Source organism: Microchirus variegatus (assembly GCF_963457635.1).
Source record: "Microchirus variegatus genome assembly, chromosome: 18".
Classification (NCBI taxonomy): Eukaryota; Metazoa; Chordata; class Actinopteri; order Pleuronectiformes; family Soleidae; genus Microchirus; species Microchirus variegatus.
Genome location: NC_139819.1, coordinates 16,209,502 through 16,221,323, shown reverse-complemented (window position 1 = coordinate 16,221,323; position 11,822 = coordinate 16,209,502). Strand labels below are relative to the sequence as shown.

Below are 11,822 nucleotides of genomic sequence, written 5' to 3'. Positions count from 1 at the left end.
TACATCACTTTTGGTGCGCGCCCTCTATGTTCACGTACCAGTGCTGGTGCTAATCACATCATCATTGGTCTGGTTCTGGTGTATATTTTCGTGTGAAGTGGTTACAAAGAACACGTCGACTGGCCAAAAGAGAAATGGAGAAACATTTTGTGGACTAATGAAAGTAAGTATTTTTATTTATTCCTGTATTTATTTATTTGTTTATTTATTTATATATACTTATGTCAGGTTAAGTCCTCCATACACACACGTTTTGACTCAAACCAAGCTTAACAAACTAAAATAGTTTGAAAATTAAAATAGTTTAGATTTGTGTTTCTGTTAGTTGTTTATTGTATTAAGTGTCCATTTCTTTATAATATTCAGATGTATCATGAATAATTGAACATGCACATGAATTTTCATTTCTGTTAAAGAGGGGGTGGAGGTGGAGTTCAAATTCTCTGAGCATTTAAAATGTACTTAAAAGTAACGCTATAGTTACTTTCCCTATATAACTGCTTACTTTTGTAATTTGTAACTCAGTAACTATTCAGTTACCTTTTTGGAGCAGTAACTAACTGTAACTAATTACTTTTTTAAAGTAACATTTCCAACACTGTTGATACTAGAGGGAAGTAAAATCACAAAAGTGTGCCTAGTATTAAGTTGCACTTTCATATCCAAAGTGAAGCACACAGTTTGGTGATACTGACCTTGAATTAAACAAGTAAACTAGTTAATGACTTTGGTTTTGTGCAAATGTGCACGAAATTAGCAAATCTCAACTCCAAAATGAAACCAAATAGCTTAAGCGCAACACTATTTAGATATTGAATTATATCTAAAGATATCTATATTTCTTTAACATATTAAAATGTCTTTTTCTCCACATTCTGTAGATGAGAGTGAACGGAAAAACTATAGCGCAAAGCACCGTCAGTGGTCATCAAGATTAGAAAAGCAGAAAAAAAATGAAAATTATATGAGTGTGGTTTTAATATGTGATGTCTGATCACATGACTTGGTCGGTGAACTTGTGTTTAGCAGAGACCTCACAGGTCATGCTGTTTAGTTACTGTTGTGTCATCAGCTGTGACCTGGTTGGTTAAACAGTGAATCATGTGGTGCAGTAAACCCTGTGGGTCGTGTCTGTAGGATGCACAGTGAGAGTCATGTCACCCTCTCAGCTGCTCCTCTGCTGCCTTGTTGCTCTGTCTCTCACCTGTCTGCCAGGTAAGACATTCACATTTTCATTCTGACTCCTTCACCACAGCAGATTCTGATAAGTTAGACCTTCAACATTCATCTTTAGTCTAATCACCTGTCTGACTCTTGTAAAATGATGGGATTTTTTGAACAAGTTCACTTGATAGGAATTGTTTTGGTGAGCGTACGTATGTTGAAGCTGTACAGAATGGACCGTGGTGGTCTGACTGATTCTGTTGTTTCCTGGCTTTGTGTGTTTGTGACCTGCAGCTGTTCTCATTCTAAATGTTAATGTGATTCAGGGAAAGCATGAGCCACTGACTTTTGACCTCTAACCTTCACAGACTGTTTTAATCAAGACACAATGTAGTCCAGCGATGGTCAACAATCACAACAATTTCTCAAATATCAGACAATAATCAGCTAGAACAGCGATGTGTGTGTATGCGTCAGGTATTACTCATGTTGTGGGGACCTACATCTGTTTACACAGTCACATTATGGGGAGAAAAAGCAAGTCCCCATCATGTATATTATTAGATTTCGAGGTGAAGACATGTTGTATGGTTAAGACAAGGTCAGGGTTCATATTAGGCCAGTAGTAGTTATGGTTAAGGTCTTAGGGAAATGAATGTAAGACAATGTAATGTTATCTGAAGTCATGGAAACCAGACTGTGTGTGTTTTACCCCTTTAGGGCATTTTCTGGTATCACCATTGACCTTGTCTGGACTTGTGGTCCTCATGGAGTCCGGCAGAGCCTCGTTCTTTAAGTCTAGGGCTGTCAGGGCTGAGATATGAATTCTTGTCAAGTTATGGTTCGAGAAATGGCTGTCCAAATGAATAGAAGTCAGAAAAATAAGCACGATCACATGTGTGTGTCCAGGGGAAAGTTATAATCCATCTTTGAACCTCTTCATCTAAAAGGATGTGAAAACTAAGAATGATGGTGCTTCAGGATAGTTACTTAATCTGTTTCACTGGACACATTTTCCCCCCAGGTCTTTTATTTGGAAATATTCAAAGTTTCTTTGAAGGCAGCAACATTATTGAACTAAATAAATAATATATTATTAAAAACGTGTGTGTGTGTGTGTGTGTAGGAGTGTGTCTTCAGTGTTTTGGTTGTAATGTAGGTGGTGGCCGGGGTAAGGGGCGTGGTTATGTAGAGCTTGGATGCAGCAAACCAGAAGTCATCAACTGTAGTGGAACAAAGAGGGGATTCAAACTACGATCCTGCATCACAACATACAGTCGTGAGTATTTTAATAATTAATGAATAGATTATCACTATTTCCTTCATCATCATATCACCAACCCCCACCTTTGTGTCTGTAGAGTCTCTGGACCTGATCTTATCTCGGGGATGTGCAACGTCTCGTCACTGTCAGCAGGCTGAACTGCCTGGAGTCTTGGTCACCTGCTGTGATTGGTCACTGTGTAATGGCAGCAGGTGGTGGGTGGGCTCAGTAACAGCTGTCTTTACCTGTTTCATCTCAGCTGCTTATTTTTTTATGCAAGGACACTGAGGCCTGGATCAAATACACCTGACCACATGGACTGAGGTCTGAATCAGACCATTAATGGATTAATGAAGCAAAATGTAGTTATTTATAAATAATCTGTCAGACATGAATTAGAATTCAAGGCAGATTCTTTATGTGTGTATGCAGATATTTAATTAAACTGATAATATGTCAGTAAACAGTACACATGTTTTTGTTAAAGGTCTAGTCTGTGACCCTGGTGTTCTCCAGGGTTTTGGCCTGGACCCACTGTATGACAATGTTGCTGTCTTCCCTATTGGATCGATCATCTTTACATGAATTGTTACGGAATATATCGCATTCATAGTCTGTATTTCTTCTGTGTACAGTGTAAATACAATTTTAGCTTATGATTTAACAACATAATCAGGAAGTGTCCTATTTAGAATATATAATAAAAAAGTACATGATTTTACAATTACAACAATATTTTGAATTTTCGTGTGTATTTTGACCTTCTTCACCTGCCGTATAAAATTCTGTTCCGCATGCGCAGTAGCAAATACGTGGTCGCCACACTGTGGTTTGTAGCTAACAGACGCTAAATGCTAACCTCTCACGAACCAGCAGCAACAGGTATCTGTATTTGTTTGGAACCGATCTATATGTGGGTCTAACCACGGCTCTGTTTTTAACACGGCACCGGTTCTGAAGCGGGATTTGTCTGCTGAGGCCACAGCTCACTTACTGTTAGCATCGTGAGCTAGGTTTAGCTTTAGCTCCGCTGCAACAGTATCAAAACAAACAGAAGCTTACAGCGGCTAGCAGCCCGGGAGCAGGACAACATGGCGACGGAGGAGAAGAAACCAGAGACAGAGAACATAAAACAGTCCTCAGCCTCCACGGGCTCCGGGAGTAAAGTGAGTATGGGCTTTATATTATATGTATATATTATATTTAATCGGTTTGACTATTCTTTTCAAAGCTTAGCTTCTGTGATGTGTAGCTTCATTTGAATCCAGACTCGGTCGGATGAACTGAAGCCTCTGTGTTTGTGCACCTTTAGCAGGGTTGTTTCAGTTGATCATTTACTTTGTTAACCTTCATCTGATCTATACTCATATTAACGCTGAAATACTGAAACCCCACGGGAAAGACTACAGCATTTGACTGTATCAGACCTCTCCTAATCACATTAAAAGAAATAAAACATCTCTTCCATTTCATCCCTGATGAGCTGGATGATGGCAGAGATGGCTGACATTGTAAACTTTACTCAAGACTTAACGTGCTTTGTGATCATATGATGTGCTGACAATATGTAATGTTCATTTGAGCGTTTTTCTTTACATGGCACATTTGTTTTGCAGACATAGTAAGAGCATTATGAAAAAGCTCATCATGTTGCTGTTTCAGGTTCCCAGGTAGCAAAAGTCAGCTTTTTATATCCTGGTTTCCCACCGTAAAATAATAAGATAATACAACTTAAATCAGCCTGAGAAAGAGCTGCTTTTGGTGCTTGTCAAGACCCAGAAAACACGGCTGAAATTATTATTATTTTTTAATCCTTTTGTTATTCATACCCTTTTCTCTGTTTTCCAGTCTAACCCAGCTAAACCAAACTACACAGTGAAGTTCACGTTGGCTGGACACACGAAGGCTGTTTCCTCTGTCAAGTTTAGCCCTAATGGAGAGTGGCTCGCCAGCTCCTGTAAGACTGACGGCACACACTTTTCACTTTAAAAACATTTAACATTTAAAAACATAGTTTTAAACAACAGTTTAAATCACAAATAACAAGTGAGGTGTTTTTATTTGGGCTGCTGTCATCAGAAATGATGGTGACTTAAAATACCTTAAAGGTCCCATATTATACCCTATTAACCCAAGTTCAACTAGGTCCTGGTGCCCTAATGAAACATAGTAAAATCACAATCAGTTGCAGGTAAAGTAACACATGACTGAAGACAATTACAACATATTAAATATATACAAATATATATATATACTTACAAATCTAAATAATTAAGTTCCATGGTGAACTTCTACTAAAACACCACAGCTTGTGAACATTATTTTCCTCTAATGGTGATGTGGTTTAAATCGTCCCATCTCATAAACATGAGCCCATATTTTAAAGGCTGAGATGATGAGGACTCTTCAGCCTAAAAACCATTAAAAAAAAATCTAAATTACATTTTTATAATAACATTTGTAAGGTTTGGTGAATCATTTTTATAATTTGTTTTCATGTTTATTACTTTTCTCTTAGTTGTTATTTAGAAACAATCAGAATGTCATTTTATCATGTTTTCAAGGAACACATTCTGCGTGTTTCATGTGTTTCTGTGATGATGTAATAACCAACCATGGTAATGCTTCTGTGCAGCTGCTGATAAGCTGATAAAGATTTGGGGAGCGTATGATGGAAAGTTTGAGAAATCCATCGTTGGACATAAACTGGTGAGTCACCTCAGTTCTGATTCTCGTCTAAACCCAGTTTGCATTAAGATCACTTCTGTTTCTCATATATGGTTCTGTGTCTCTCTGTGTAGGGGATCTCTGATGTCTCTTGGTCTTCAGACTCCAATCTGCTGGTCTCTGCCTCCGATGATAAAACACTCAAGATCTGGGACAACAATTCTGTAAGACAAACATATACGTGCATTGAAATGTTTGTTTTCTCTGTGATGGGTGGCTGTAACCTTGATTTAATGGGATGTCTGTATGGTATGTTCACCTGTCAAGTCAAGTCTGTCTTGTCATATGCACAATGAAAAATCTGGTGATGCATTGGCCAAGAGAATTCTTACTTTCCAAGTTTTTCACTGAGACAATTCAAGGAAATTCAAATATTAAGTAGTATCCAGAATATCTTAACACTTACACTTACAAGTATGTACACATACATGTAAGAGTAAGTGTTCACTAGTTTCTTATCTTATTCAATTTTGGAAATGATGTTCCAGTTAGAGGAAAATAGCAAAGTATGGCAAAAATGAGTGGACACCTGGTAGCTGGTGATACCAATGAACTTCCTGTTGCTAAATCCCACCATGGCACTGTCCATATTGCTGTTGCAAAGGCTTCAGAACAGGACTTCACATTGTGTGAATTCATGACTGGTTGCTACTTAGTGTTTACTTGCTGTTTTTGTGTGCAATATATCTGAATTTATAAATGTAACTCTGTCGAGTGGCGATGGATGTTCAATGAGCAACATTATGTCTTTGATGTTTTTCTGACAGAGGTTGAAGTCTGATGCTTCCAATGGCTACACACTTAACTTAACTTCCTCACATTTTCCAACCGTCTCAGAGAAATGCTCAAGTCTGTCCTGAAGTTGTGAAGAAGTAAAGCAATAATAATCTCTCTCTGTGTCTCTTTAGGGAAAGTGTCTGAAGACTCTTAAAGGTCACAGTAACTACGTCTTCTGTTGTAACTTCAATCCTCAGTCGAACCTGGTGGTGTCTGGATCGGTACAACACACACACACACACACACACACACACACACACACACACACACACACACACACACACACACACACACACACACACACACACACACACACACACACACACACAGTTAATCCTAACTAGGACTGGACAATGTGACCAAAAGGTTAAGGAACAGAAAAGTTCCAAACAATGGCTAACATCCAGCAATCATTTTTTTGCTGGTTTTGTGGCTGACTTCAAGCTTCGAATGAGAAGCCATTTTATTCTGGTACCCCAAGTAGGGCTGTTGGAGCCAATTTCGGGAAAGGTATTTAAAAAAAAAAAAAAAAAAGTCAATAATAATCGAATGGTGTAATTACTATTCGCTCTGAGACAAAGACATTGAATTTACCATTACAGTGCTCTCCATCACAATGGACAGTGGCTAACTGGCCCAGTGGACAGAATGTATAACAACCCCATGATATGAAGTTAAAGTGTAAAAAAAAAATAGTAATAATGATTTGATTATTAAAAATAATAAGGAATGGCATTATAGAGGAAGATTGACAGCCCTAACCCCAAAGGAAGGGTGCCAAAGAATGAAACTGTTGGGCTGGTTATTTTTTTACTATTCCCAAAAAGTACTGCACTGAATCAACTGTTCCACTTGGTGGTAACTGAGTGATTAATGTGTTATAACTCAGAAATGTGTAATGTATAAACATTATTATCGAATATATATTGAACATCCATGACATTATGATTGAACAAAGTTCTGAGTTGTTGCCCACTGTGTGTGTCCTTTGTGTCCACTGTGTGTTTGTGTAGTTTGACGAGAGTGTTCGTATCTGGGATGTGAAAACAGGAAAATGTCTGAAGACTCTGCCAGCTCACTCAGACCCCGTCTCTGCTGTAAGTCCTGACCTTTGACCCCACTGCTGTCTTTGAATATATGATGGTAGACAAAGTCAGACTTTGTTTTTACATTCAAGCAGTGTCTCAGTTTGTGTCTCAGTCTTCATAAGAACCAGACTAAACTTCATTGAATAATGGAAATCCATCTGCAGCTTTGTTGCTCGGATGCAAACGGGGAGTTCCCCACAGACAAGGTCGCGTAGATTGTGCACTCTGAAGGAAGGAGCCTCTGAATTGAGACACAGATGAAGTTTGTTCGATGCCTGACTCTGACCTGTGACCTGTGAACCCATCTGTGTGTTTTAGGTTCACTTTAACAGAGATGGTTCCCTCATTGTCTCCAGCAGTTATGACGGACTGTGGTATGTCTACACACACTCACAACACACCAGAGGACATTCAGGTTCATTACAGAACTGTACCACACTAATGTGGATACTTCTTTTTGCTTCATTTGTGTCTCTACAGTCGTATCTGGGACACGGCATCGGGACAGTGTCTGAAGACTCTGATCGGTGAGTTCATCTCTGAATCCCTTGAATGACTCTTGATGTAGACGTGGCACTGATTTGAATTTCTTTCCTCAGATGATGACAATCCTCCGGTGTCTTTTGTCAAGTTTTCTCCCAATGGAAAATACATCCTGGCTGCTACTCTGGACAAGTTAGTGTCATTTTAACTCCACTTTAGCTCGATTTCTGCTCTTTTGTTTGACATATTGTTGCTAATCACAACAAAGTCGCATCATTTCACAGTTTTATGCTTCTCTGGCGGCTGTACTAAGTATTATATCACTCTGATCTCACTCTAATACATCTGTCTGTGTTAGTACATCTCTCTGTATCGTAAAGTGTCCTGTGTGACAGTGAATGCATTACTGTCGGGATGCAGTGAGTGTTAAGTGTCCTGCAGGTGTCACTATGTTTCAATCTGTTATCTGTCTTCTCTGATTTACAGCACATTAAAACTCTGGGACTACAGCAAAGGAAAGGTATTGTATCGATTGTTCTTCTTTGTCCATCTGTCAGTCTGTCTGCTCACCTCCAGTGTTCTAAAGCCCTGTGTCCTCTTGTTGTCAGTGTCTGAAGACGTACACCGGCCATAAGAATGAGAAGTACTGCATCTTTGCCAACTTCTCTGTAACAGGAGGGAAGGTGAGAGTTCAACTTTGTCATTCTTTTAACACATTGTTATTCAGAGTAGAATGAAAGACATCAGCGTAAATATTATAAAACAAACTCTAGGAAAACCAGATGGCCCCAGTAATGGGGAGTAAATAAGAAATTACATCATTGCATCTGATGCTACAATAGCTGATGGGTGACCCTTGTCTGGTTTAACCTTTGACCTGTGTGTCTGTGGTGTGTCAGTGGATCGTGTCGGGCTCTGAGGACAGCATGGTTTACATCTGGAACCTTCAGACCAAAGAGATTGTTCAGAAACTACAAGGACACACAGGTATGACCTTAAACCTACTCATTTGTCTCTTGCTGCGTTTTCCTATGGTACCATACCAGTGCAATGGTTTATGGCTGCTTGTCTCAACAAGACGTCAAGCTTTGTATGAGAAGAGATTGCGGGTGTTGAAGAAACACCTGTAGCAAGGGTTGTTGTCCAATCAGCTAGCTGTTGTGGGTGGAGCTGGTATAGCTTGACTCAGACCGTACCATTTTACTCTGGTATCCCAAGGGAAGTGTACCAAAAAGGAAATGACTGGGGCCAATTCTTTTGGTACTATTCCTAATAATAAACACAAAAAAATATGTGGTGAACCATTCAACTCAGTGGAAACGCAGCTTTAGTCACTAACTTTGTCTCCTCACCTTTAGTTTTAGACCGTGCTCTGAGTAGGTCTGGGTTGATACCGATATCTATTCTTGAACAATATGTTTTTCAGTATCAGTTTTGTGAACTCCGTTTGAACAAAAACCTTACGTTAGACATTGGTCAAATTGTAACTTTCTGCCCTCATATTTAGATCTTCTTCACCTTCTGTACCTTCATTCATTAAACAAGCACCAGCTTCTCAAAACACAACACGGACACACACGTATAGAAAAACACTTCTCCGCGTAAATTCCTACACGCCTCCACAAGCCAATCATCAGCACTGTCAGATCTCAGTCAAATATGCTGCATCATTATTGATCATTAGATCGATCATTAGATAACACATTCTAGATATTAGGTATTACAGGGGAGGTTTGATACCCAGTCGATTCAAGTTTGACAGCTTTAGCCCTAGCATTGAGAAGAAGAAATTGTCGTCCTCTTACCTCAGTGTGTGTGTGTGTGTGTGTGTCTCTGCAGACGTGGTGATCTCCACGGCCTGTCATCCGACAGAAAACATCATCGCCTCTGCTGCGCTGGAAAACGACAAAACCATCAAACTGTGGAAGAGCGACTGTTAGAAGCGAAGATGCACGCACAGGTCCAGAAGCTGAACTCGTTTTAACATCTTGTGTTTTTTTACAGTCACAAACGCACTCCCAATGATCACAGTCAGACCAGGGTCACACTCACAGGAAAACACTCTCCATCTATGTATGACCTTTTTGTTGAAACCGAAGTTCAGTTGAAAAAATTGTTGGGAAATTTTATTTGACAAGCGAACAATATGAAACGGTAACATTTACAGGGCAAGATCTGTAGAGAACAGAGCTTTATGTACAGAACACATCTGTATCATGTTTATTGACCACACAAAGGTCTTGTTTGCCAGAATTGCATTTTGTATTTTTCACCCACGTTAGGTGAAGACCTGCCTATACTGTGCCCTTGCTCGAATGAACTGGATCTTCTAAGCGATGGTTCACTTTGTTGAAGTTCTGTTGATTGTATTTGTTGTAGAGGACACATAGAAAAACAAATTTTCACCGCTCAACAAAGAATGAAATCTCGTTGGACAGCCTTTTTTCAAAGTCATTTGAGAAAATCTAGCTTGAGGGGTCACAGCCGGTCCACTGCAGCCTTGTTTAATATGCGTCACAAAAGTTCATCTGGAGGTTTTCAAACACCAAAGTTATGAAATAAGTCATTTGATGGAGACTGGGGCCACACTAGCACTGTAGCCTCTGATTTACTCTATAAGAAGGCTGTCTAATGCTGAGATAAAGTGGCAACAAGGATAAGTGTGCTCAGCTTTGACTGTGTCAGTACCTCACACAAATACACATTTTTTTTAAAAACTGAACTATCCCTTTAATCTTAATACCTTAATGTAACTATGGAGGCCAATTTGAGGAAAGGGGAGGGTCTTATCTAGGTCCTCTCTCCAAATAAGACACTGAGAGGATTTGTGTCCGACTTCCTGTTTTCAGTGGGTTCCTTAAACAGTTTTAATTTTCTTTCTCAATAAAAGCCTCCCAGTAATTCGGTGGAGAGACCAATTTTCTTTTTCTGGAAGACTGATTTTGTCAAAAAAAAGTATTTTATAAAGTATAAGTTATTAATGTTGTTTTCTCTACTAATTTTCCAACAGATGAACATAAACACATCATGCTGAAATTCTATTGGTTTTTAATTAGTTGTTTATGGAGTTAACCAAGGCAATGTTAGCAAAATGTTTACAAAAAATGTTGGTAAGACTTGAACAGGAAACTGAAGCATGTGGGAAAAAAATAGGTGGATCGGCCCTTTAAATATGTTTCACGACTGGTTGATTTAGCATAAATGAAAACAACTGAAAAAATAAATTTAATGAAATAATCATCAGAGGGCGTGACATTAAATTTGTCTTGTGCTTGATTGACAGCTCATTGGCTTTACATAGTAACTGTGTCTTTGTGTCTGTGCTGTGTTTTCTGACTCTGTCCTGTAGGTGCATTTAATACAAATAACAGAGCGCAGCTCGTCATTATCAGTGAGTCTGTTTCCTGTTCACACAAACACGCGTCAGTCAGCTGACCTTTAAAAAAACCAATGAAACAACAGTAACAAATGATGACTATTGTTCAGAAGGATTTTGCAGTTATTTGTAAATAAAGATTTTTGACTATGAGCTGCCTGCTGGTGTCTGATTTTTGGATCCAAGTATAAAATATTAAACACATTGAGTGCATATATCAATTTGTTAGACATGCTAAAGCAGATATTTTTTCTTGTGTGATAACTTAATGAATGATGAGTTAAATACTCATTTCATCATTAATCTGTACTAAACTATTGTGGCATGCTTGAGTTGCAGCCAGAAATGATGAGCAGAGAAAATTAGAGTTAACAGGAAGTGCCTTTTATTTTGACACACAAACAAAGGAAGTAAACACCCTGCAACAATGCAGTGGGTCATTGTCTGTATGAGCACTCTTGACTTGCGCTGCAAAAACAAAACTACAAAAAAACACCACACACAAAACATAACAAGCGTATTTATATATGTAATTGAATGTTGTATGTGATATATTTAATAATGGGACAGTTATGACCAAATGTCTTATTATTACTGTTATAAAAAACATATTTTATTCTATCACCTCGCTGGCAGCTGTGCTTTAGCTACACACTGTCTTTAAAAGACGGTGGGCCATGTTTTCATTATCAGATGATATTAAGTGGGGGTCCGTATGTAATTGATTGAGACCCCTGGTATAGTATGATGTTTTTGTCAATATTTGGACAATATAGTATAGTATGACTTTTTTGTCAACATTTGGACCAAAAATACATTTAAAAAAAATTGTCACATTTTGGACTACATGGTATATAGTATGACGTTATTGTCAAATTTTGGACCAAACATTTTTTTTCCAAAACCTTTAGACGACATGGGAATCTTTGGGTGGCTCACGATT

The 11,822-nt window shown here is 38.6% G+C and overlaps 1 protein-coding gene across 1 annotated transcript; it reads left to right on the top strand.

Annotated features, from left to right (window-relative positions):
- The first annotated feature begins 3,254 nt into the window (after positions 1-3,254).
- LOC310940293 (WD repeat-containing protein 5-like) lies at positions 3,255-10,959 on the top strand. Its single transcript, XM_083905227.1, has 13 exons — positions 3,255-3,594; positions 4,277-4,385; positions 5,064-5,137; positions 5,230-5,319; positions 6,064-6,153; positions 6,946-7,029; positions 7,339-7,394; positions 7,501-7,547; positions 7,620-7,695; positions 7,990-8,023; positions 8,112-8,186; positions 8,403-8,490; positions 9,343-10,959. The coding sequence occupies exons 1-13, from the start codon at positions 3,520-3,522 to the stop codon at positions 9,441-9,443; spliced, it is 999 nt and encodes a 332-aa protein (XP_083761353.1). The 5' UTR covers positions 3,255-3,519; the 3' UTR covers positions 9,444-10,959.
- The last annotated feature ends 863 nt before the right edge of the window (positions 10,960-11,822 follow it).

Coding starts and splice junctions, on each gene's coding strand:
- LOC310940293 (XM_083905227.1), top strand. CDS start 3,520: ATGGCGACGGAGGAGAAGAAACCAGAGACAGAGAACATAAAACAGTCC. Junction 7,030..7,338: donor ACTCAGACCCCGTCTCTGCT/GTAAGTCCTGAC, acceptor TGTGTGTTTTAG/GTTCACTTTAACAGAGATGG. Junction 7,395..7,500: donor AGCAGTTATGACGGACTGTG/GTATGTCTACAC, acceptor GTGTCTCTACAG/TCGTATCTGGGACACGGCAT.